Source organism: Sorex fumeus, unplaced genomic scaffold, assembly GCF_029834395.1.
Source record: "Sorex fumeus unplaced genomic scaffold, SorFum_2.1 ptg000048l, whole genome shotgun sequence".
NCBI classification, from domain to species: Eukaryota; Metazoa; Chordata; class Mammalia; order Eulipotyphla; family Soricidae; genus Sorex; species Sorex fumeus.
This window is the reverse complement of record NW_026606105.1, coordinates 5,766,778-5,794,549: the sequence shown is the minus strand read 5'-3', so window position 1 is coordinate 5,794,549 and position 27,772 is coordinate 5,766,778. Positions and strand designations below refer to the sequence as shown.

Sequence of the window (27,772 nt, the reverse complement as noted above, 5' to 3'; positions counted from 1 at the left end):
TGGTGGAGAATGCTTTATCTTCTGCTTCTTTTGAACAGAGATTCCTAGGTCTAATGGACTTTGAAGAAGGAATATTGATACATTGGCTGTGGGAGTGGGGGTAACACACTTAAATAGTGCAGAATTGGAGTGAAAGCCAAGGCTACCTTAATAAAAAATATGTATGTGTCCATTTACGCATATTCATAGGGTCCAAGGGGAGGCAATGCCTTCTCTTTTGAGTCATCTTCTGAGTAATTCTCCATCTTTGGCTTTTCTCTCCTCACCTGTGTGAATTCATTTCAGGATCCAGCCATTTCTGGCAATGAGACTCAGCCCTATCCTGCATTTGAGCTGGGGAAAGAGAATGATGTTTTCATCAAGGATCCAAGTGATGGAAGCATTGTCTGGGGAAAGGTATAACCATTGTTGATTTCTGAACCTTTGCTGGGGTGTTGGTACTAGTGTGAGCGGGTGGTTTCTTGGATTTTCCCATTGCAGTTTTGAGTCAGATGTAGTAACTTTCTCGATCAGTGTTTATCAGCATGGTTAAGAATTTTTAAAGAACTGCATACATCATGGTGTCTACTTTTCCCCCAAATCAATCTTACCTGAAAATAAAAATGTATCACTCCTAGGACCACGATGTACAGTTTCTTAGGAGATACTGGGGTGAGAGAAATTACCTAGTGCTTTGCTTCTGAACATTTTTCTTTTCATAGGTCTGGCCTGATTTACCCGGTGTTGTTATAAACAGTTCTCTAGACTGGGATACTCAAGTGAAGGTAAAGGGTTCTTGGTGGGCATGAGAAATTCAGGGTTGTCATCAAGATTCAATCTTATTTAGTTTGCTGAATTTTTTGCCTTGGATGTGTGGGTATAGTGAGGGAATAACCTCAGGGAGCCTGTCTTGTATGTCTCCCTAGGTAACAATTATTTTACATCATCTTTTTGGTTTCTAATTGGGAGGTGGGTATTACTACCCTCAGTTTAGTGACTCAGAGATGACATGACTTGTTCATGGTTTCAAGTAACAGAGGGAATTTAAAATTCAAGGTTGTCAGATTCAAAGATGCATGAAATTGCCCCTGGGTAATACGTCCAAAAAGGGCTGGAGCAATAGCACAGCGGACAGGATGTTTGCCTTGCACATGGCCGACCTGGCCAACCCAAGTTCGATTCCTCTGCCCCTCTCGGAGAGCCCGGCAAGCTGCCTAGAGTATCTCGCCTGCATGGCAAAGCCAGGCAAGCTCCCTGTGATGTATTCAATATGCCAAGCCCAGTAACAACAAGTCTCACAATGTTACTGGTGCCCACTCCAGCAAATCGAAGAACAATGGGAGGACAGTGACAGTGACAATACCTCCAAAAACTATTGTCTTTTACCAGATTTAGTAGGTTTCTTGCTGCTGTGTTTTGTTGTTTTTTCACCCCTGCTCCCATCTTCAGGACTTGGGTCTTCTCTGCACATCTTTCTTTCTTGAACAGGCTCCTCCCTATTCACTCATTACCACCACACTCCTCTTCCTTCGGTTTCTCTACTTTGTTCTTTGTTCCAGTACTAGTCTATGTTGAAACTTGCTCCCAATCGAGAACAAGTTCTTACTTATAATTGATCTCAGAGAAGGATTCTAGGGAGAATACCTCGCTTCATGTTCCCTGTTTTTCCATAGAAGATCACTTTAGTTGGGCTGGAGCGAAAGCACAACAGTAGGGCATTTGCCTTGCACGCAGCCAACATGGCCGACTCGAGTTTGATTCCTCTGCCCCTCTCAGAGAGCCCGCCAAGCTACTGAGAGTATCTCGCCTGCACGGCAGAGCCTGGCAAGCTACCTGTGATATGCTCAATATGCCAAACACAGTAACAACAAGTCTCATGATGGAGATGTTACTGGGCCCACTTGAGCAAATCGATGAACAACGGGAGGACCGTGACCATGATCACTTTAGTTTAGGTGGCAAGCCATATGCACACAGGAATCTGCCAGATCAGAGAAGTTCCAAGCCATGTACCCCTTGATTTTTATTTACTTTTTAAAAATATCACTGCCTCCAGCTTAATTGAAGTATAATTGACTAATAAAATTATGAAGTAAATAATAGAGATATTTTATATGCATGCACATGCACATATATATTAAAATAATGATAATAGGTTTATTATATACCATCACCTTATATAGTTACCCATTGGATGTGTATTTGTTGAGCATGGTTAAGATATATGTTTTACATGTACAACATCAGCAATAACTGTCACATCATTATATATTATATCCCAAACACTTATGTATCTTCTTTTGGGGGGAGCACACCAAGTGGTACCCAGAGTTACTTATGACTTTGCACTCAGAAATTACTCCTGTCAGTCTTCATGAAATCATATGGGATATGGGGGATTGAACTCATTAGTATACATGCAGGTGGGCTGCATGCAAGGAAAGTCTTATCCTCTGTACTATCACAAAAAGAAAAGATTCATTTGTTTGTTTGAGGGCTATGCCTGGCAGTGATCAGGGCTTTTTTTTTTCCTGACTCTGACCTCAGGGATCACTCCTGGTGGTATTGGGCAACCAAAGTGGCCCCAGGGATCTAACCCTAGTCAGCGGCTTGCAAGGTAAATGTTGTACCTGTGGTATCATCACTCCATTGTGTGTTCTGGTACCCTTACGCTAAAGATCAATTGACTATCTCTGTACATTAATTTCTGGGATTAAATTTTGTTTCATTGGTTTGTGTATCTGTTTTCATGCCAGATCCTAGGCTTTTAAATCACTTGACTGGGAAAGAGGTTCCGTCACCAATAAAAGAATGTGCTATCGCTATTGAACCCTACAAATTATTTATTTATTTATTTACATTTATTTATTGGATCATTTTTAGAAAAGTTACAAAACTTTCAGGTTTAAGTCTCTGTCATACAATGATCAAACACCCATCCCTTCACCAGTGCATATTTTCCACCACCAAGAACCCATCCCCTATGCCTGTGAGGCAGATGATTTCCACTTAACTCTATCTCTACTTTGATTACATTCATTATTCTGACAAAAGATGCACCATTATTATTTGGAATTTTCCCCCAACAATCAGACCTGCTGAAAAGGCATTGTGAAATAATTTGTTTTGTATTGCTGGTTATGAGAACCACATGATGTTTGGATTTCTGATATTTTACTAATATTTTGGATTTCTGGCATTTTACTAATTAAGTCTGGAGGGATTTCTGCCAAAAGCCGCAGAGTTCTGAGATTGGTTTGTGTGCCTCTAGGTCAATGGTTGTGTCGGAGAGCCGCTCATGGGGGGCAACTCGTGGACTCGGCAGGGGAGAAAGGACATGCCAGTTTTGCCCCCAATCCCGTGAGGTGGCAGTTGCCCCATCACTACCGGCTCATTCCTGACTGTCCAATAAGCTCTGAGGTGGCGGCCACTCTGCTTTGGGTGAGGGGGGGGGGAGGAGAAGGTGGAAGAGACAGACACCCTTTCCCTCCTGTGGCGAGGGAGGCACAGCACAGTCGCTTAATGCATAGTCCATTTACATTTCTGCTGAAAGCTCCTGAGTTTTGAATTAGGTCCATGTGCCTCTGGGGCCATGCTGGAGAGCCGCTCATTGGGGGGCAACTCTGAACCCCACAATTTATTATACATTAGTAGCATTTATTTTGTCTGGTTTCGCTGGTCAAACAGAACCAGTGGAATAAGGCATAAGGTCCTTGCTCTTTTTGTATTGGTTAAGGATCACTTCCAAGTTAAAATGAAGATATGAATAATTTATTCATTATTTAGGGATGATCAGTCAATGGTGAGGAAGGCTAAAACTTCTTCTTACCTTCTCCCAATTACTAGATTCACAATTAAGTTTTCAATTTATTCTGAAGCTACAGAAAACACAGGTGGATATTAGTTAAATAGTCTAGTCTAATACAATTCAGTCTCCCTCTTTCTCAGTGGTAAGGAGACAGGAGACAAAGACAATCAGGCTCTTGCTTTCCAATCTGTAGACTGAGCAGCAGATGTCTCTCCTTCCCAGACTGTGTCTCTCCAGCCCATTCTACATGTCAAAGGAATGCTGAGGACACTGCAGGGGAGAGTTGAGGGTTGAACATTTAATACAAAAGACAGTGAATTCACAGTGTTGGAAGTCTAATGGCTGCTTTCCAAATGCTAGGAAACCATTTAAATTATGCTTTTTCCCCCTTCATCCTCATTGTAGCACTGTAGCACTGTACATTGTTCATCGATTTGCTCGAGCAGGCACCAGTAACTTCTCCATTGTGAGACTTGTTGTTACTTAATTTGGCATATCGAATATGCCAGGTAGCTTGCCAGGCTTTGCCATGAGGGCAGAATACTCTCAGTAGCTTGCCGGGCTCTCCGAGAGGGCAGAGGAATTGAAGCTTGGTTGACCGCATGCAAGGCAAATGCTCTACCCTCTATGCTATCAGTCCGGCCCATGCTATCTCATTGTAATAGGAATAAACTCAAATTATTTAGGCTTTGCACTGTTATGTTTTATTTTCTTTTGATAATCCATAGTTAAAGACTTTGCCTGAGTTTTCAGTAAATGCCTATTGCTGCCCAATAGACTTGATTAGAATAAATTATATCTAATTATTATATTAAATTACTACTTAATTATTAATTTTTTTGATTATAAATAATTCTATTTTGTTTTTATGTGACAGCTGTACCGAGCTCATGCAGCTTTCCCAGACTTTTTCCGAACTTCAGCTATAAACTGGTGGAAGAATGAGTTGAAAGAATTACACACCAATACCCGGGAACCCGAAAAGAGCCTGAAGTATGATGGCATATGGATTGTAAGTGTGTGTTTTGCTTGTGCACACACAGATGGCATGTTTATTTCTGTGTGTCTAAGCAGCTGTATGGCTGAACTTTAATCTCCTAGTAGTGATCATTAAGAAAGACTTTGTATATATCAGATGCAATTGGTCCACTTGGTAGTAAATCCCACTGTGATTACCAAAAATTTTTTGCAATAGAGTGTTCTCACATACTCAAACAAGAAGTTTTACAAATAAAAATTTCTCTCTCTAGATATTACAGTTCATTTTCAGCTAGATTGGGTGCATTTCCCTGGGTTTGTATTCAGGGTTTTATGACACAGTGAATTATTTCATTCACCACTTCCTTGCCTCTGAATTGACAGCATATAAATCATTTTCAAAAGTAAAATAAGGGGCTGGAGTGATAGCACAATGGGTAGGATATTTGCCTTGCATGTAGCCAACCCCGATTCGATTCCCAGCATCCCATATAGTCCCCCGAGCACCGCCAGGAGTAATTCCTGAGTCTATGAGCCAGGAGTAACTCCTGTGCATTGCCGGGTGTGACCCAAAAAGCAAAAAAAAAAAAAAAAAAAAAAAAAAAAAAAGTAAAATAAACCTGTTTGACATTTCTAGGATATGAATGAACCCTCCAGCTTTGTGAATGGGGCAGTTGAAGGCTGCAAAAATCCCACTCTGAACCGACCTCCCTATATGCCACGTAAGCATCCTGGGTACTCTCTGTTAGCAGAGTAATGGCTCTCAGGAGTGCCCCATGCAAGAGTCCAGCAGTCAGGGGCTTTTCCTGATCACTAGCACACATTCTCACTGGTGTTTTTATTGGTGGGAAGAGGATGTCATAGCCAAATAGACTTCAAGTACTTTACCCACTTGGGTCCATGAAAATTACTGGCTCCACCGAATGAATTCCTCAAATTTGTTCAGAAAGCTAGATATAATTTAGACATGTCAATTCCTTTATGATTAATTTTTGGGTCACTAACTGGGGAATGTGATTGCTTCCCCATCTATCATGACAACATGGACATTGGAGTCACACTTATTGTCATACCTCTGTTATAGAACATCATTGTCCAATACTAATATGACCTGCAGTAGAATGCTTGAGCTTATCTAAATTAGGAGGCTTAATATGTTTATGGAATCATGTTTTTTGTAATTTATGTGTAATGTATATGTAATTTATATATAGTGTGTAATATATATGTAATTTATCTGTAATAATGTACATCAGGGAAGCTTAGATTGGAGGCTGTTAGTCACCAGGTTTGGTCACTGCGTGTTCTACCTTGTGGCCCCACCCTCACCCTGGAGGATTGATATTGAAACACTCTGTGGGTGTCATTGCAGCTCAGAGATGAGTGTACCCTCATTCCTCTGGGGAAGAGAGAGACCCTTACAGTGGCAAAGAGGCCTTGATGAGAAGCTGGGGTGAATAGCATCTGGGTAGCTTTCCCATCTCTGCATCTCTTGTTTCAGATCTGGAAACCAGAGACAGAGGTCTAAGCAGCAAGACCCTGTGCATGGAGAGTGTGCAGATCCTGGAAGATGGCACCAAAGTACAACACTACAATGTGCATAACCTATATGGGTGGTCCCAGACCAGACCTACCTACGAGTGAGTTGTCATCTCCCTTCTTCTGTCGTACAACCTGCAGTGATTGCCCATGGCCGATGACACCACTGACTTTCCTTTTCAATCCCCCTTACAAGGGCTAATAAGACTTTTACAACAGGGTCACAGCTCACATTTATTAAACAAGTACTTGCTAGCATGAAGCCAGATCCCGTGGAGGCTGATCTAAACAAGGCATTGTCCTGCTAGTAAGAAACTCAGAAGCAGGACAGAGGTTTACCATTGTACATTTGATGAAAACTAATGAGCTTTCACAGAAAAAGGAGGCAGAGGACTAGATAGCTCTCTCCTTTATTTCTAAAGTGACCTCTCTCTCTCTCTAACACACATTTCAATCATTCTTATTGGACATCCAACTGATACTTTTCTGAATTAATACTGTGGTATTTTGTGTATTCATTAGGACAAGTAACAAAATTTATCCTAAAGAAAGCCTTATACAGAGTCATTCTGACTACATAATGCTAGGTGTTGAGTAAATAAATAGCAATAGAAACTTCTCTAAATTGACCCAAAGAGTTTATTCCATGGTGATTTTCTTTCTTTTTGCTAAATAGTGTAAATTACTCTGTTAAAGCATGTCCGTTCATCATCTGGACTCAGTCAGCTGGAATCCTATCATGATTTCCATTTCTGTTTTCTCTCTAATAACATAGTGGCAATTGGTCACCATACTGTAGGCCTGGAAAATCTGGAAAGAAAACCTTTGTGGCCTTTTCTCCCCTGCTCTGGCTCACAATCATCTCCTTCATTCTCTCCAACCAGAGGTGTGCAGGAAGTGACTGGAGAGCGAGGGATTGTTGTCACCCGCTCCACGTACCCATCTTCTGGTCGCTGGGCAGGACACTGGCTGGGAGACAACACTTCTGGGTGGGACCAGTTGAAGAAATCTATCATTGGTGTGTGGGCATGTTCCCAGGGTCTCTGCTTGCTGGTGTGGGGAGGGTAGGTGGTGATGGGGAGGCATGGAGATAGGTTTCCTGATAAAAATCTGAGAAAAGGCTGGGAAGAAAGCTCAATGGGCTGAAGCACCTGCTCTGCAATCTGGCACTGCATGGTCCCCTGAGCTCTGCTGGGATCAACTTTCACACATGGAGACCCTGAGCCCAGGCCTGAAAACAAAAACAAAAATGATCTAAGCGAGGAGGAGGCAGGTGCCAATCATGGTATCTGACACAGTGTGCTCTCATTGCAGGCATGATGGAGTTTAGCCTCTTCGGCATATCCTATGTAAGTGTCCCTGGCACCACTCTAAATCATCAGGTAAATGGTGACATCTTTCAAAAGCCATTAACAGCCACATTTTCTTCCATTCTTTTTTCCAGACAGGAGCAGATATTTGTGGGTTCTTTCGAGATGCTGAATATGAGATGTGTGCTCGCTGGATGCAGCTGGGGGCCTTTTACCCCTTCTCGAGGAACCATAACACCATTGGGACCAGGGTAGGATATTTGCTCTTAGTTCAAAAGTTATGCATGGACATGAAAATAGTCTCCAGTTCTGAGCTACAATTCATGAGAGCTGTGATCCCTGGAGACACCATAAAAACAACTAAATCCTTATGCTGAAACCATATAATATCTACCCTCCTAGAAAATTTCAAATAAATGCCACGGTATTGTTAACTTTAGTCACTATGCCACATGCTAGATTACCAGAATATATGCAATTTACAACAGTAAGTTTATGCCCTTTGGCCACTTCGGGGGAAGTGGCCAAAGGGCATAAACTTATATCTTATAACCACCAATCTGCAATTTGTTTCCATGTGTTCTACTCCACCCCTCTCGGAGAGCCCCGCAAGCTACCGAGAGTATTCGATATGCCAAACACAGTAACAACAAAGTCTCCAATGGAGACGTTACTGGGCCCGCTCGAGCAAATCGACGATCAATGGGAGGGCCTTTACCTTTTACCTTTTACGTATAAATGACATGATACAGTAGATAGTATTGATCTTTCTGTCTGACATATTTCATTTTGCATGATGAAATCAGATCCATCTATGTTGTTGAAAGTGATAGGAGTTCTTTATTCATGGCTAAGTAATATTCCATAAACTATACATATTCATGAGTCCTGTCATATATTTAATAGGCAAAAAAGGTAAAGGCCCTCCCATTGTTCATCGATTTGCTCAAGTGGGCCCAGTAATGTCTCCATTGGAGACTTTGTTGTTACTGTGTTTGGCATATGGAATATGTCATGGGGAGTTTGCCAGGCTCTGCTGTGCAGGCGAGAAACTCTCGGTAGCTTGCCGGGCTCTCCGAGAGGGGCGGAGAAATAGAACTTGGGTTGGTCATGTTGGCTGCGTGCAAGGCAAACGCCCTAGGGCTGTGCTATCGCTCCAGCCTGCCATCGCTCCAGCCGTATATTTAATATTAATTTATTTTATATCTCCATATAGACACACATATATACAGACACAAACTCACAAGTGGTACAAGTGGTATTGCTATATCATATGGCAGTTCCTTTTTCAACTTTGAATAAAAACATACCATTTAACACAGAAGCTGTAAATTAAGATCAGTGCTGCATACAGATTTCCCCTTCTTTCACTTCTTAGCTAAAACTTGTTATTTTTTAGCTTTTGGATATCATCCGTTCTAACAGGTATTTGATAATATACCGTGGTGGTTTTATTTGTATTTCTCTCATTTTGGTAATATTTAGCATCTATATGTATATACTTTTTGTCCAATTATATGTCATCTATGAAAACTAAGTATCAATAACAGTATGAACTAAAGAATTAATAAACACGAGAAAATAGAAGTTACAGAAAAATCTTAAAAATATAAACATAATATTAAAAAGTTTATAGATGAACATATAGACGATTCAATTTAAAAAGTTTATAAAATGCACCAAAAGTGGTTCTAAAAAACTTTTTTAGTGATAAATTACTAATGTCATTAACAACAACAGCAAGAACAAAATTTTTGCTTTCCCTCTCACCATGGCCTGGTTCGAGATGGAAAGCCTTGTCCTGGGACCCTAAGGGCCTCTCCTTGCCAAAACACAGTCCCTAGATCAGGAAGCTGCATCGACTGAATCAGCTCTAATTCTCCAAACCCCAAACGGCACAGACACTTTAGTGTCTGCAAGAAATTATTACTGAACACATCTTCCTTCATATTGAAGCCAGTGGTTGCAACAGCTTTATTTCATTGATCATTTGCAATTGAAAAATCTCGAAGGGTCTCTAACTTTTCAGTTAAGGTAACTAAAAACAGCAAGATAGCTGAGATTAAAGCAAGTTGAATAAAGGAACTAAGGATAAGGACAGAAATAAAGAAAATAGACCATAAAAGTAATAGAGAAGATTAAATAAAACTCAGAGCTGATTTTTCAAAAAGATACGGAAAAATTGACAAACATCTAGTTGGACGTCCTAAAATCTGAAGACCCCAAAAACAATATAATAAATAAAATAAATAAGGAAAATGATAAATAAATAAGAAGATCTTGCATATAACACCAAATAATACAAGAAATCATGAGATTCTTCTATTATTAATTGTATACTAACATATTTAGACAACCTACAAGACACAAAGAAATTTCTAGACATACTAAACAAACAAGCCTAGAGAGATTGAGTCATGAAGAAATAAAAATATGAACAGGACAGCAATGAATAAAGACATTGTTTCAATAGTCAAAAAAATTCCCCCCCCAAAAAAAATCCAGGACTAAGTGGTCTCCTTGGTGAATTTTATCAAACATTTTAAGAACTAATGACAATTATTTTAAAACTTCCTGAAAATTGACATGTACTAAACATTACCAATGTTCATTTTATAGGAACATTACCTTGATACTAACTCTGGTTTTCCATTATAAATTATAAATTATGGACATTATAATAAAAGAAAATTGCACATCAATATACCTGATAAATAAAGAGTTAAAACTGAACAAAATAATAGCACAGTAAGAATGAGGTGCCTGGGCAAGACAGATAGTACAGGGATTAAGGCACTTGCCTTGCATGAGACAGTTCCAGACAGATTTCCAGCAATGTGTATGGCTCCCTGCCCACTGCCAGGAATGATCACTGAGCACTACTAGGTGTAGACTAATAAATAAATAAATAAATAAAAATAGAATTCTTTGTCTTTATTAAGTATAATTTAAACCTTGGCATACAAAGGTGGTTCAATATATGCAAACAAATTAATGTGATACTCCACATTAACAGAATGAAAGATAAAAATTATATCATAATTTCAATAGGTGCAGAGAAAATTTATGACAAGAACAACATCCTTTTATGATAAAAACTCTTAACAAAAAATTTTTTTTACTCAGTTTGTTTCACCCACTAGAAGGATTCTATCCTACATTATACAGACACACGTGTTATATTCAACAGTGAAACATTGAAAACCTGTTTAATATCAGGGACAGGTCAAAGGTTTTATTAATATCACTCCGAATTTACATAGTAGTTGAAGTCCTAATCAGAACAATCAATCAGGCAAGAACACGATATAAATGGTATACAAAAATAATGGAAGACGTAAAATAATCTCTTGATAATTTAATGATCTTACATATAAAAAACCCTATAGGTGGTACAACAACTATCAAAGCTAATAAATTTTCAGAAATTATATTTTATTCACAATGAAATATCTGAAGAGGTAAAAAAAGCAATCTCATTTATAATGCATCAAAAAGCAACAAAATATTTAGGAATACATGTAATTGAGATGGTGAAAGACTCGTTTACTGAAAACTATAACATTGATGAAAGAAGTTTAACAAAAACAAATGGCAATACCTTCCTTGCTTATGGATTAGTAGAATTAATAATGTTAAAATAACCAAGCAATTTAAAGCCATTCAGAGAGCTAATTTCTATAAAAATTCACATGAAATTTCTTAAAGTTGTAACAAAGAAAATCTCTGAAGAATGGTTTGGAACTATAAAAGACTTTCTATAATCAAAACAATCGTGAGAAAGAACAAAGTTAAAAATATTATGTATCTTTATTGCAGAACTATAATAAACCTTACATTATGATACTGGAGTTAAAAATAGACACATAAGAGAGCCTAGAAAAAACCTTTGGATATACTGAAAACTAACACTTCACAGTAGATCCAGAAATTCTCAATGTAGAAAACATGGCATATTTAATATGAGATGTTAAAAAAAAACTAAGCAATCAACACATAGCCAAATGAATTGGTCTCTGATTATGAGTACTAACATCACCTCTAACAAAAATAAACTAAATATAATACCAGAAACTAGAAAGATTATAGAAGAAAAGAAATATTAAAACAGATCTCAGAAAAAAAGAGAGAGGAAGCTTCCTGATTCTGTTCTTGGCATTGAAATTTTTAGATATGACATTAAGACAAAAATTATTAGCAAAAATAACAAGCAGGACAATGTCAAACAGAAAACTTTCCATGGATCAAAGGAAACAACAAAATGAAAAGATAATCTTTTGGAATTGGAGAAAATATATGCAAGCCATGTATTGGATGGGGAGACAATATTCAGATATATGTAATACAATGTGGTGGAAATAGACAATTTTCATTTAAAGATGGGCATAAGAACTGAATGGATGAATTTCTAAAGCAGACATACAAATAATCATCAGGTACACTGGCTGGTACTCATGCTTCAGTGAATACAATTGTCATTGTTTTTTTTTTAAATGTTATTCTTCCTGTTTTCTATCTGCAGATAGTTTATTAGCTGCCGTTGGATAGTTTCAGTAAAAATGTCACTTTGGTCTATTAAAAATATTCTGTCTCATCTATAATTATCATTGCTTTAGTTGTTTTTCATCATCATTTGGAATAAATAATTAGTGAACTTCTTAATTCTCCCCCCATCCCCTATTCACCCCCTCCACCTCATCCCACCAATGCTAGCACTTTTTTACTTTTTCAGAATCAAGACCCTGTGTCCTGGGATAAAGAATTTGAGGATCTCTCTAGAAATGTCCTGAACATCAGATACACCTTGTTGCCATATCTCTATACCCTGATGCACCTGGCCAACACAGAGGGCGTTACTGTTGTGCGACCTCTACTCCATGAGTGAGTATCTCACTGGGGTCCCAATGAAATTTGCATTCTTTGTGGTTCCAATTGAGGAAGCCATGCTTTCAAATCAAAAGGAAACTGTGATTGCCTTTGTCATAGCTTTCTGGGCAGAGCCCATGCTTCACCACTCTTTCAGCAGAGTATAAATTATGCCTTGGGTCTTCGATAAAAGGCTAGATTTAATCTCTTTTTCTCTGAAAGAGTAAATTATAACACGAAATATTTTCTTTCTAGTTTTTATATCAGGAAACCCATCTGTTTTTCTTTTTGTGTCAGCTCAGTTCATCTCAGGTCATAAAAGAAGGCATTTAGGAAAATCTGTAAGGATGAAGGCCATATTTGCACATGAAATGTGTTCAGGTTGAGGAAGGTGGAGATATCTATGGTGATAACATATATAAATTCAGCCATGTCTGGAGCTGCAACACATGCCTTGTAGATAGTGAGTAATGTGTCCAGTCAAAAAGTAATGGATAATATAATATATGAGGCAGTCAAGTCTAAACAGGAGGGGTTTCTTTCAGGTCTTTTGTTGGGATTCTGCTGGAGGATCCTAATAGAGGTAATGTGTCTTCTCTTTCCAGGTTTGTGTCGGACAGGAAAACTTGGGACATAGACAGTCAGTTCCTGCTGGGTCCAGCTTTCCTGGTCAGCCCTGTTCTGGAACCTGTAAGTATGAGGTCCTCTGGCAATAGAGGGATCCCGAGGCAGGTAAATTGGGCAAGAAGAACTGTTCTAGTAGGGATCCTTATTCTACTATGTCACCTCCTCTCCCTCTGAGCTGAAGTCCTTCACTTGGTGTTATGGTCCTTTGCATCCCTAGCTTTTAAATAAGTGCAACAAATCTGATTGACTAGACAATCCAGAAGGGGAAAAAGATATCTTCTATATTTAAAAGCACAATCATCTCTTTAATTGAAATCAGCAGTATAGGTCATGTGGGTGTAGAACTATGAAGAATTTGTTGCCATAATCTACTATCATAAAAACAAAACTTTGATTAGAGGTGCAGATAGTCTTGTTAGCTAGTACTTCTCTTCCTGCTGTCAGAGGATTTGGGGTACCCCCTCCTTTACTTTGGTGGTGATTGTATTTCTGACTAAAATGCTAGTTAATTATATCCTCCCAAAATTTATTACACTACTAATAATTTCTGAAGTATGTTTTGTTTGTTTGCTTGACTGTGGGTCATATCTCGTGATGCTCAGGGCTTACTCTTGACTCTTTGCTTAGGAATCATTTCTTGGGTTTGTTTTTAAAACCAATATGTGGTATCATATTTTGAACTAGGGTTGAACGTGTGCAAGGCAAGCACCTCAATACCTCAACTTTCTATCTGGTACTGTAAAGTCCTGACATAAACACCATAAAACTGGGGTTGCCTTGATCCCAGCCTCAAGTTTTATCTTTAGAGAGGGCACAGGATAAGTTAAAGAGCAAGTATAATGCTCTTCTATGTCAAGGCTATGTCCCAATAGATTTTATGGAAATGGCCATGTTAAGGTAGGCAGATCTTTTCCCATTTGAGAAGGGGAAAGGCAGAAGAATCTCCCCCAATATTATTGATTTCTAGAGCTCTGAGATGGGTGTCATTTCTCTTTGATCCATCTTTTATGCAAATTGGTTACTCTGCTCTGGATAACTAACATAGCCCACTGTCCATGCCTCTGTGTTTTATTTTAGAACGCTAGAACTGTCAATGCATATTTTCCTGATGCCCGCTGGTATGATTACCACACGGTAAGTTTTTCTGATTGTGTGTGCAACCTGGGAAAACAGAAGTGTGCTCAAATGTCAGATAAAATTCTGACTGCATAGGAGCTAGAGAGATAGTGTTGAGCTTAACTTGCATGAGGTTGCCCTAGTTTCCACCCTCAGCACCCCATATATTCTCGTGAACCCAGCCAAGAAGGATCCTTGGCATAGAACCAGGAGATCCATGATTATTTTTTTCTCCTTTAAAACAGTCAAATGCACTCCACTATCAAACCTGACTGGCATCTGGTTTTGTAAGTAACGTTTTATTGGAATTCACTGTAGGCATTTTTTTTAACTTATCGACAATAATTGGGTTCCAAATTCGACAACAGAGTTCTTTGGTTACATCAGAAATTAGCTGGAGCATAATTTTTAAATTTAGTGCTTCTTACATGGCGTTTTACATTCAAAGTTTATTAATCCCTGTTACAGAGGATACACAAACTGATGCAACTTATTACTGAAATGTATGGGATCATGTGAAAGGAACAGAGCAATTATCTAAAAACATTGTAGAAAAATAAACCTCCATGTAGACATTTATAGAAAAATAGATGCAGGCAGACTAGGTAAAAAATGAAGACATTTGGGGAGTTCAGCACCTCCACGAATGTGCGAGGAACGCCAAGAGAGAGATAGCCACAAAAAGTCGCCTATCTTCGAAAACTCTTGAGCTAATTCGCCAGCGTGGTTTGGCGCATGCCTCAGGCAACCGCAAGCTAACATCCGAGCTCGCAAAGCAGTGCAGAGATGCGATCAAGGAAGACCTCAAAGAGAGAAGAGCAGAAGTACTGGTAGATGCGGCAGAAGCCGGGAAAAGTATTCGTAACGCCGCCTGTCCTTCGCCAACTATAAGACCAAGATGACTGCCCTCCCACATCCTGATGGATCCATCACATCCTCCAGAACGGCAATGGAGAAGATTATCCATGACTTCTACTCAAATCTCTTCGATAGCCATGTCCACTTGCCGACATACCAAATTCCACAGGATGGGTATGTCGTTCCCAACGTTCTCCCTTCCGAAAGCCGACACGCCATTTCGTCAGTAAAGAAGCAAACAGCACCCGGCCCAGACAAGGTCAGACCTGAACACCTGAAGAACCTGCCGTCAGTACTCATCAATACACTGGCTCGGCTCTTCACTCGCTACCTGTCTGAATGCAAGGTTCCATCTCAATGGAAAACCAGCAGGACCGTACTACTGTTCAAGAAGGGAGACATCCATGACATTGGCAACTATCGCCCGATCTGCCTATTGTCTGTCATCTACAAGTTGTTCACTCGAGTCATCCTGAATAGGATTGGCAGAACACTAGATGAAGGACAACCATGTGAGCAAGCAGGGTTCCGCAAAGGATTCAGCACCATCGACCATATCCACACGATAACCAAGCTCATTGAGGTTTCTCGGGAGTTCAAGATGCCGCTCTGCTTAACGTTCATTGATTTAAAGAAGGCCTTTGATTCTGTTGAGAAGGAAGCGGTCATTGAAGCCCTAGCCAATCAGGGCATTCAAGCCCAATACATCAGGATCCTCCGTGAGCTGTATTGCGGATTCTCTACCAGGATCTCACCATTCTACAAAGAAGTGATCGTTGATGTCAAGAGAGGGGTGCGGCAGGGTGATACCATTTCACCAAAACTCTTCAGTGCCACCCTCGAGAACATCATGCGACGACTGGAATGGGAAGGAATGGGAGTGAAGATAGATGGTCGGCAACTACACCACCTCCGCTTTGCTGATGACATTGTTTTAATAACACCAAACATCAGCCAAGCGTCACAAATGCTGGCCGACTTTGACCGTGAGTGTGGAAAGGTAGGACTACAGCTGAATCTTACGAAGACAATGTTTATGAGAAACAGCCTTGTTCCTGACGCCCCATTCGCTCTCAATGGAACGACCATCTCCGAATGCAACAGCTATGTGTACCTAGGTCGAGAGGTCAACATGAGAAATGACCTGGCACCCGAGCTGCGCAGGAGGAAGAGAGCGGCTTGGAACGCCTTCAAGAACGTCGAAGAAATAGCTAAGAGGACGAAGAACCTCCGGCTCCGGGCACATCTCTTTGATTCCACTGTTCTTCCTGCATTAACATATGCCTCAGAGACCTGGGCCCTACGCAAACAAGATGAGAACGCCATTCAGGTCTCCCAAAGAAGAAGAGAAAGAGCTATGCTTGGAATATCACGTTTCACTCAAATGAGAGAACGAATCCGGAGTTCTGACATCCGTCGACGATCAAGGATCAGGGACGCTGTCTCATTTGCCAAGGTGTCGAAAATCAGATGGGCTGGTCACGTAATGAGATTTAAAGACGACCGTTGGACTAGAGCTGTTACTGATTGGATTCCACGGGATGTCAAGAGACCGCGTGGCCGCCCACCTACCAGATGGTCAGACTTCTTTGTCAAGATCATGAACGATCGGTTTGAGGCCCTCCATGTTCCCGGAGCGAAGAGATGCCATTGGGCTACACTAGCACGCGACAGGGACAAATGGAGACGTTACTGGCGCCCGCTCGAGCAAATCGACGACTAACGGGAAGTTAAGTGATTAAGTGATTTGGGGAGTTGGGTATTATTGAAAAGGTATCCTGAAAGATAGATGGATGTTTAAAAAGTTCACTAGGAAAGTCAAAGTACCTTCACCCATAAAAATACAAACATACAGAAGGTCAAACAGTAGAAAACGGAAAGCAAAATTAATCATTTTTGAGCACCAAGAGATACCACTTCCCACCGCAAGAATGTCCATCAAAAAATGATAAAAAAAATAAATGATGGACAGGTTTAGGGAAGAAATGCCCAGCAAACTGCAGGTGGGAATATAAGTAGCTATAGTCATTATGGAGAATAGATCTTGAAGAAAAGAATACAACTACCCTCTGATTCAGTTAATTACTCTTTGTAGAGAACTTTGCTTATCCCGGTTGATCTTGGTGAACATAGATACAATAAAATGTATTTTTGCTCATCCTCTCTTATTTCATCATGTAATACATTAAGTAGTTTGAGTGGTTTGTGCCCTTCATTTAAAAGAGAGGAGACATAGAACTAATCCAATTTGTCTTATTCATTAACAATTTTTATGACATTAAGAGCAGACTATGTATATGAATTAAGGGTTTTCATTAGGTAGTTTTCTTGGTTACAGCATAGAACATAAGTTAGGGTTTTAAAATAGTGTTTTAATCCACTAACTCCACTACCCAGCCGCCGCCACGCTCCAGGATGTTTTCCGGACACATCATAAGACACTTAATACCCATCTTTCAGGATTGCTGCGCCATATTTGATAGGGTTCAAATACGATTTGAACCATGGGAACACCTACAAGGGCAATTAGAGGCCGCCCCAATTCCTCTTGGAGAGACTGGTAAGCTACCGAGAGTATTCCTCCCACACGGCAGAGCCTGGCAAGCTATCCGTTGTGTATTTGATATGCCAAAACCAGCAATTACAATGGGTCTCATTCCCCTGACCCTGAAGGAGTAACTGATTTGGCAGCGTTGAGAAGGATGAGGAAGGAGCAGCTGATAAAATCTCAAGGCTGAACTAGGCTGCCAAAATGAAGAAAGACAAAAATGATTGTCTGTACTTTCAATGCATGTATGGTGGTATCTGATGCATCCATCGAGGACCTGATGGTACAAGCACGAAAGATCAAGTATGACATCATTGATCTGACCGAGACAAGAAGGCATCAATCACATCACACCGTTTTTGACACTGGAGAAGAACTATTCCTCAGAACATGCAACACAGGAGGCATCGGAGGCATTGGTGTCCTTGTCAACACGAACTTGGCCATGATCATTGATTCATTCCAATGCCTAACAACCCGAATGGGACGATTACACTTGAATAGATGTGGCTCACTGCCGGCAGTTTCTATCTTTGTCGTCTATGTATCAACATCCAATTATGATGAAGAAGAATTTGAGAAGTTCTACATGGAGCTGGAGAAGTTCTATATAGAAGACCACACCTTCTACAAGATCATTGTTGGTAATTTTAATGCCAAGATAGGATCAAGAAGATCAGCAGAAGAACTCCACATTGGGACCCATGGTCTAGAATGGAACGAACAGAGTGAGAGACTGTCTAAATTCATCCTGTCAACCAAGACCATCCATGGTAACTCACAGTTCCAGAAGGCCAAATATAAAAAATTGGACATGGGAGTCTCCCAGTGGACGGTTCCACAATGAAATTGACCACATCATATTCAATTGACGGTTTTGCCTGACTGATAGCACTGTTGTCCCAAAATTTCAAACTGGATCGGACCACCATCTCCTTCATGCAGAATTTTACTTCACAGAGTGGGGAGAAAGGGCTGCAAAGTTTAAGAGGAGAACTCCCAGAATGACCAGCAAGTGGGAGCTCTTTGGCACTATTGCTGCAACATGGGAAGATGCTGTCACTGACAACACTTATGAAGAATACAATCGACTAGTTCAGCACCTCCATGATTATGCGAGGAACACCAAGAGAGAGATAGCCACAAAAAATGCCTATCTTCGAAAACTCTTGAGCTTATTCGCCAACCTGGTTTGGCGCATGCCTCAGGCAACCACAAGTGGATGTCCAAGCTTGCAAAGCAGTGCAGAGATGTGATAAAGGAAGACCTCAAAGACCTCAAAAAGAGAAGAGCAGCAGTGCTGGTAGATGTGGCAGAAGTCGGGAAAAGCATTCACAAAGCCCGCCTGTCCTTAGCCAATTACAAGACCAAGATGACTGTCCTCTGACGTCCTGATGGATCTTTCACATCTTCCAGAAGGGCAATGGAGAAGATTATCCATGACTTCTACTCAGATCTCTTTGATAACCACATCCACCTGTTCACATACCAAATTCCGCAGGATAGATATGTTGTTCCCAACGTTCTCCCTTCCAAAATCTGACACGTCATTTCTTTCAGTAAAGAAACGCACAGCACCTGGCTCAGACAAGGTCAGACCTGAACACCTGAAGAACCTGAAGAAGCACTCATCAATACACTGGTTCGGCTCTTCACATGCTACCTGTCTGAATGCAAGATTCTGAACCAATGGTAAACCAGCAGGACTGTACTACTGTACTAGAAGGGAGACATCCACAACATCAGCAACTATCGCCCCATCTTCTGCCATCTACAAGTTGTTCATTTGAATCATCCTAAATAGAATAGGCAGAACACTAGATGAAGGACAATCATACAAGCAAGCTGGGTTCCAAAAAGGATTCAACACAATCAACCATATATATACTGTGACCAAGCTCATTGAGTTTTTGCCAGAGTTCAAGATGCTGCTCTGTCCAATGTTCATCGATTTAAAGAAGGCCTTTGATTCTGTTGAGACTGAAGCGATCATTGAAGTCCTAGCCAAACAGGGTGTTTAACCTAAGTACATCAGATCTTCTGTGAGCTGTATTATGGATTCACCACCAGGATCTCACCATTCTACAAGAAAGTGCTCATGGATGTTAAGAGAGGAGTTCGGCAGGGTGATACCATTTCACTGAAATTCTTGAGTGGTACCCTCAAGAATATCATGGGATGACTGGAATGTTATACAAGAGGAAAGATATTATAGCTTGGGGCTGAAGACCAAGTATAGCTGGTAAAGCACTGCACTTGCCTTGCATATTACTGATCTGAGTTTGACTCTAGCACCACATATGATCTCCTGAGCACTGCCAGAAGTGATCCGTGAGACTGGCGCCAGTGTGGAAGCCCCAAGCATAGCTGGGTGTGGCCTACCAAAAAGATAGTGAATGTTAAGGAAGACAGAGTTAGTTGATGGTAAAGATTCATAAAACAAGACCATTCACTAAATTCTTTCCTGTTAAGCATGTGCCAGGTGTTATTTTAGTCAGTAGGAGAGGAAATTGGGGAAGAAAGATGAATCACGGTGAAAGAGAAGGAAAAATGCCTTGAGGGGTGTATATAGAAGTGTTCAGAAGTGAATAACCCCCCTCTCCTGTGAGAAGGGATCCCGACCTGCTGCTGGACAGAACAGCAGTTGTGGAGCAGCTGGGTAAGTGTGAGGAATTCAGGGGCTGGAGAGATAGCACAGAGGGTAGGGCGTTTGCCTTGCACGTACCCGACCCGGGTTCTATTCCCAGCATCCAATTTGGTCCCCTGAGCATCGCCAGGGATGACTCCTGAGTGCAGAGCCAGGAGTAACCCCTGTGCGTCGCTGGGTGTGACCCAAAAAGCAAAATAAATAAATAAAATAAAAAGTCTGAGGAGTGCAGTTGAGGGTGTATGAAAGGTCAGGAAGGGCAGTAAGTTCTATGGGATGACAAGATGCATGGCGATTTCCAGTTCAGAGAGGCGTGTTCTTACCTTCATCATCTCTTTCCCTCTGGTCTGCAGGGTATGGACATTGGAGCAAAGGGAGTAATGATGAACTTGTCAGCCCCTCTCAACCACATTAATCTCCATGTCCGTGGAGGCTACATTCTGCCCTGGCAAGTGCCTGCACAAAACACACACTTCAGGTGAGTGACTGGCCAGGTGTCCCTATTGCATGTCACTAAGCTCAGATCATGTTGAAACCCAGCTATATGGAAACTTTACCTTTAGGCTCCAAAGCACTTTAAGCATTTTGCTTGTTTTGCTTGTTGGACCTCTCTAGTCAATTTTTTGACAAGTGATTATGGACTTTCTTCTGGGGAGGGGGAACTGATGGAAGTTTGGGAAACACCTGACAATGTTCAGGGGCTATTCCTAGCTCAGTACTCAGGCATAATCCCTGGTGATGCTCAAGGGACCATATGTGTTATTGGCATTGAACCAGGGTTAGCAGGATGGAAGGAGAGTGCCTTAATCCCTATAGTATCTCTGCAGCTCAATGGGTTTTCCTAAGTGTTAACTTTTTCCAATTACGGTACCATTGTGTTTTTAAAAGACTGTCTTGTTTTAGGAATACAATTTCACAGCTCTTCCAAATCAATGTTCCAACCCCATGTTCGTCATCAAGTGTCAATAATCCCTCGTCCATAGTCCATTATTATTGGCAAATACATTAGATCTACGTAGATGAGAGAATAGTTAGAAATTGTTATGTGCATTTGAAAAAGCATACAGAGGCCATGGATATTTATGCTTATAATAGAAAAACTTGTATCTTAATGGACTCTTTACTAAGAAAGCTATTATCCAAAAACTTGCAAACTTTATTATAAATTATGCCTGAGTCTGGGATTCCTTTTAAATTTCTAGACCTACATCTCTGTAATAATAATAGTATCAAGTCAAGAATCCCTACTCTTCTTTTCGAACAGTACTGAAAATGGAGGTTCTTTTTGTAGATTATTTTTTTATTAACAAAAATAAGATAATAAAATCTATGATTTAAATCAGTGGTTTTCAATCCTTTCACACCTGTGGGTCAACTTTGGTCAAGATTCACAGTTGAAAATAGAGTTTTCTATTCTAATAAAAAATTATTCACATTTCGCTGTTGTACAAAGTGAATACAAAAAGTTAAATGAACTCAGAATCTCTCAGTTAGTAAGTTTTTGTAAATTTAGCTAATAATTTCAACTATGCACTGAAATTTGTGAAACCTGTCAGTTGAGCCTAAAAATTCAGTTAAAAGTGGAAGAACTTAAGGGCCAATGTGACAGTACAGCGAATAGGGTGCTTACCTTGCAAGTGGTCTTCCTGGCACCACACATGGTTCCCCAAACCTTGCAAGGAGTGTTGTCTGTGGAGAAAGGAAGAAATCCAATGAGATACTGTTCATTTCTTATAGGCTTACATAGCCTTAGAGGGAAAAAAATCCCCATTGATCAGTTGATTGATTAATTAACTCATTTCAAGCCTGAAGTTTGATAGCTAAAGGAGACAAGAACCAAAAGCAAATCCCAAGTCCCTTCAATCTGTGTAACAATTTTTACACCACAGAGTACTTTTCTCTGTTTTCATGAACAGCCTGGGCTTGTTGCTGTGCTTGTTTATATCTAATATTTCTCTCCTTTCTCCCTGCAGTCGTCAAAATTTTATAGGCTTCAAGGTTGCCTTGAGTGATGCAGGAGCTGCTGAAGGCAAGCTCTTCTGGGACGATGGGAAAACCATTGGTAAGTCATGGTGCTCTGATTCACGTCCATCTCAGAGGCAAAGTTCCTTTGCACTGCATAGGCCTGCTTTCTCCTTTTCTAAGGTTACTGTTACTTAGCATTTTTAAATAGAGAATAACCGTGTATTACTTCTAAGTGTTTGACACATACTGTACATGATTTCTGTGAGTTAAGAAAGCTTAACTCTGAGTGACCAGATTTGCTGCGGAAGCAGTGTGGAAGCTGTAGGGAAAATCTTTGTCCCCTCTGAGAGATTCTTCTGTCTGGTTTCTGCTGAAGGACACATTTCCTAAGGACATAGTTCACTGGGAAAATAAAGAAGACGCGTGCGTCTATCTTGTGTGGGTGTTTTTAACTTGAAGCAATTCGCGAAATTTTAGGTAGATGATTCAAGCACTGCTAGCTATTTTCAGGCAAGTGACGTCCAATAGAACTTCTAACAATGATGGGAATGTTCTAGATCTCATTGCCAAAAAAATAGTCATTAAGCATATGTGTGTAATGGCACCTTGAACGCAACTAATGCATCTGGGGCCCTAAGTTCTTAATATTGTTTCATATTAATTTAAATTTTGTGAGTGGCTACTGTCTTTAAAAGCATAGCTCTAGAGTAACACTTGTTGCATTTTTGTTTTCTCATGACCCTTTTTCACCCACGAAATGTAGCACAGGGAAGTGGTATCTATGGTTTGTGACACGTTTGACTTGGAATTTACTTTTGGTCATTGCGTGTTCAGAAATTTTTTACTATTGCCAAATTGTTAGCAAGCCCACATTCAATCACGTGACCCCAGATGGGACTGGCGCCTTTGTTTTAGGAAACGAAGCTCTAGAGGATATCTGTTTTCCTTTAGATTTAGGTCAGCAAATTAGATGAGAAGCAACCACATGGGGAAGGGGCGGTGCCAAATGTAGAATGTAGCATGGAAAAGTCTGAAACATGTTTCTATTTAGGGAAATTTAATGGAGTTTCCCATGTCCCTGAACCTGTGGCATAAATGAAGAACAAGAGAGAAGGAAAACTTTTTTTTTATTCTTTGAAGATTGTATTTGAAAATTGCCTAAATACTCTTCAATTTAAACCGAGCAAGACTTCAGCTTTGGTGTTTGTGATCTGTTCACCTCTGAGTGTGCACATATGTATGCCCTAGCAGAAGGAGTCTGTCAATTCTGAGGTGACAAGGGAGCTTTTGATAGTGGTCGATCACAAGAAAGAAAAGAATTAAGAGTTTGTTTAGGAAACCACATGCAATGAGGTGACTTTGCCACACAGCTGCATACCTGTATACACTTATTGCAAACATTTAGTACAAACTGAGGCTGGGGGCACAGTCCGACTTTGCCCTCACAAAATAAACCTCTGTAGAGAATAAAAATGGCACAGAAAATGAACAAAAATCATGTCTACTTTCTCTACTAACAAGTAACTGATAGAATCTTAGAGCATAACTCGTGATGACAATTATTTTGTTGTTTGCAGATACCATTGGAAAAAAGAGCTATTACTTGGCAAACTTCTATGTCAGCGATGTAAGTGTGGCTGATAAACCAAGGGATAATGGAGTTATGCTAGTATCCTGGGGCTCTGCATGGCACCCAGGATTCTAGATGGTACTTGATGCTATGAGAATCTGAAGGGCCTAAGGTACCACCTACAATTCCTTCATCCCCCCCATTGGGAATTTATTTCATTTTTATTTCTTTTTTTAATTTAAATTTTTATTAGTGAAATACCATGAGGTACACTTGTAGACTTAGAAATTTTTGTGCTTGGGTTTCAGTTATACAATGATCAAATACCCATCCCTCCACCAGTGCCCACTCTCCACCACCACTGATCCCAGTATCCCTCCCACCTCCACCCCCCAATCCTCCCCTGCCTCTGTGGCAGGGCATTCCCTTTTGTTCTCTCTCTCCTTTTGGACTTCATTACTTTTTTAATATGCATTATTCACTCCTCTAAACTCAAGATGGAGATTTAGTTTGAACCTAGGGCAGTTTCTGTGATTAAGCCCAACATGTTTCATTGGTTACTTATGCCACACCTGCACAGACTGCATCTATATTACCTAACCCTTAGTCCTAAATTGCTATAGAATGACCTGCACATTTTATGATTTCTTCACATGTAGGGTTTCTGATACTGAGACTCTTTGTCTCTTTGGAATTCAGGGAAATGCCAGATATTTATCAGGCCCTCAGCCAACACAAAGTTAGAGGACAGATGGCAAGAAGGGATAGAATCTCAAAATCATAGCCTTCAAGGGCACTATCCAAGAGCATTAGAAGATAACTCTGACATTGTAAATGCCTACACTGTAAATTTTCTACATTTATAATTGATAAAAATAGGCTGGGAAGTACCGAAGATATTGCTCAGCATTAGAGCATAGATAGGGTTTCCATGTCTGTGGCCTTGGGTTCAATCTCTGATGTTGAAAAAAGAAAAAGGAAAAGTTGAAAGGGTTTTCTATTTTTACCTCCTCTAATTTCTTGTATCTCCTATTGACAGAACATGATGAAAAGTGACATAGTTTTCAACAACTACATTAGCGACTCAAACCCTCTGCTGCTGGGGTTCATTGATATCTGGGGAGTGGACAGCGCCTCCACAGCCCAAATCAAGATGACTGTTTTGATTAATGAGGTTGATACACAAGTTATAACACCCAAAGCAAGCTACAACTCTACATCAAAGGTTTGTACCACTGAAAAGTTCAATGGTATTTCCCAGTCCTGAGCTAGTTGTATAACTCCTATCTGACTCCCTTTCAATTTGGACGAGGTAACATTGAATGTGAAGAAATGTAAGGAATAATTTAACTTATATTTTTCAACTTTTCTGTATTTTAAATTCTTTAGTTTTTATTATATTTTTTATTATTTTATGTGTTATTGTTTTTAAGGGTAATTTCTTTCTTTGAAAATGATTTTTATTGAAGCATTGTGATTCTCAAAGTTATTTATGGTTGAATTTCAAGCATAAATTTTCCAACAACAAACCAAGTATTAACTTCCCACTACCAATGTCCCCAATCTCCCTCACACCCCTGGCCTGCCTCCTTGATGGGCACATTTTTAAGTGTCATGGCTGTAGTTTAGGTCTCATTCAGTCACTTTGTTCTTGTTGTTCTGTGGTTCAGATATTTACTGAGAACAATTAGCTCTCAGTAATTTGAGATAAACTGCCTCATCTTCAAACTGCCCCTTCCTCCTAGTCTGGTTGTCTCCTTTCTGTCTCCTTTTATTTCCCCCTTCAGTTTCTAACCTTCCCTATCATTCTCAGTTCTATAATCGAGGGACCAGGGTAAGCAAGCTATCTCTCCTTTGAAAACTTTCATTTTTTTGTCCTCTTATTCTATATACTACAGATAAGTGAGAACATCCAGCATTGGACTTTCTCCTTCTCATTCTATTTAGTATGATAGCCTCACTCAAGTTTCAGTGTGTTGTATCATTTCATTCTTTTTTTTTTTATTAGTGAAACATCATGAGGTACAGTTGTAGATTTACAAAATTTGTGCTTGGGTTTCGGTTATACAATGCTCAAATACCCATCCTTCCACCAGTGCCCATTTTCCAACACCATGGATAATATCCCCCCCTTGTCCCCCCCATTCCACCCTGCCTCTGTGGCAGGGCATTCCCTTTTGTTCTCTCTCTCCTTTTGGGTGTTATGGTATGCAAAAGAGGCATTGAGTGGCAAACATGTTCAGTCCATAGTCTACTTTCAACATGCATCTCCCCTTCTGGGAGAATCCTCCAAACACCCTTTATTTGGTGCTCCCTTCTCTATCTGAACTGCCCTTTCCCATAGAATACCCGGCTGGCCTCTAAGCTATGGAGTAATCCTCCTGATGTTGATCTCAGCTATTCTTGGGAATTAATCTCATATTTTGTTACTTTATATTCCCCAGATGAATGCAATCTTTCTATGTCTATCCCTCTCTTTCTGACTCATTTCGCTTAGCATGGTACTTTCCATATTGTACTACTTGTATGTAAATTTCATGACTTCATCTTTTCTAAGAGCTACATAGTACTCCATTGTGTCGATGTACCAAAGTTTCTTTAACCAGTCATCTGTTCTTGGGCATTCAGGTTTCTTCCAGTTTCTGGCTATTGTAAAGAGTGCTACAATGAACAAACAAGTGCAGATGTCACTTCGACTATACATTTTTGCCTCTCTGGGATATATTCCCAGGAGTGGTATTGCTGGGTCAAATGAAAGCTCAATTTCTAATTTCTTGAGAATCGTCCATACTGTTTTCCAAAAGGGCTGAACCAGTCGGCATTCTCCCCAACAGTGAAGGAGTGTCCCTTTCTTGCCACATCCACGCCAACATCAGTTGCTTTTGTTCTTTTGAATGTGGGCCAGTCTCTGAGGTGTGAGATGGTATCTCATTGTGGTTTTGATCTGCATCTCCCTGATGATTAATGATGTAGAGCATTTTCTCATGTGCTTTTTTTGCCATTTGGATTTCTTCTTTGAGAAAGTTTCTGTTCATTTCATTGCCCCATTTTTTGATGGGGTTGGATGTTTTATTCTTGTGCAGTTCAACCAGTACTATGTATATCCTTGATATCAATCCCTTGTCAGATGTGTATTTGGCGAATATCCATTCCCATTCTGTAGACTGTCTTTGTATTTTGGTCACTGTTTCTTTGGAGGTGCAGAAGCTTCTTAGTTTAAGATAGTCCCATTTATCTATCTGTTTTCACTTGCTCAGCCAGTGGCGTGGCATCTTTGAAAATACCATTAGCCTCAATGTCATGGAGGGTTTTGCCAACTTTGTCTTCAATGTACCTTATGGTTTCTGGTCTGATGTTGAGGTCTTTAATCCATTTTTATCTTACTTTTGTACATGGTGTTAGGCAGAGTTCTGAGCCCATTTTTTTGCATGTAGCCAACCAGTGATGCCAGCACAATTTGTTAAAGAGACTTTTCTTACTCCACTTCACATTTCTTGCACCTTTATCAAAGATTAGATGATCATATGATTGAGGGGAGATGTCAGTGTATTCAATCCGGTTCCACTGGTCTACAGTTCTGCCTTTGTTCGAGTACCATGCTGTTTTAATTATTACTGCTTTGTAGTACAGTTTGAAGTTAGGGAGGTTGATTCCTCCCATTTTCTTTTTCCCAAGAAGTGCTTTAGCTATTCGTGGGGGCTTATTGTTCCATATAAATTTCAGGAGTGTTTGCTCCATTTCTTTGTAGAATTTCATGGGTATCCTTATAGGAATTGCATTGAATTTATACAATGCTTTCGGTAGTATTGCCTTTTTGACAATGTTAAGTCTCCCAACCCATGAGCAGGGGATATCTTTCCATTTCCTCATGTCCTCTTTTATTTCCTGAAGTAGCATTTTGTAGTTTTCTTTGTACACGTCCTTTACATCCTTAGTTAAGCTGATTCCCAGGTACTTGATT

At 40.2% G+C, this 27,772-nt stretch overlaps 1 protein-coding gene across 1 annotated transcript in view; it reads left to right on the top strand.

Annotated features, from left to right (window-relative positions):
- MGAM (maltase-glucoamylase) overlaps nt 1-27,772 on the top strand; it is a 271,108-nt gene that overhangs the window by 238,270 nt on the left and 5,066 nt on the right. Inside the window, 16 exon segments of the mRNA XM_056123959.1 lie at nt 286-396; nt 702-764; nt 4,665-4,799; nt 5,403-5,487; nt 6,267-6,405; nt 7,189-7,322; nt 7,619-7,653; nt 7,749-7,865; nt 12,347-12,495; nt 13,086-13,170; nt 14,185-14,241; nt 20,630-20,754; nt 22,250-22,338; nt 23,819-23,868; nt 24,851-25,061; nt 25,599-25,645. Of these exon segments, the coding sequence (XP_055979934.1) occupies nt 286-396; nt 702-764; nt 4,665-4,799; nt 5,403-5,487; nt 6,267-6,405; nt 7,189-7,322; nt 7,619-7,653; nt 7,749-7,865; nt 12,347-12,495; nt 13,086-13,170; nt 14,185-14,241; nt 20,630-20,754; nt 22,250-22,338; nt 23,819-23,868; nt 24,851-25,061; nt 25,599-25,645 (1,632 nt within the window).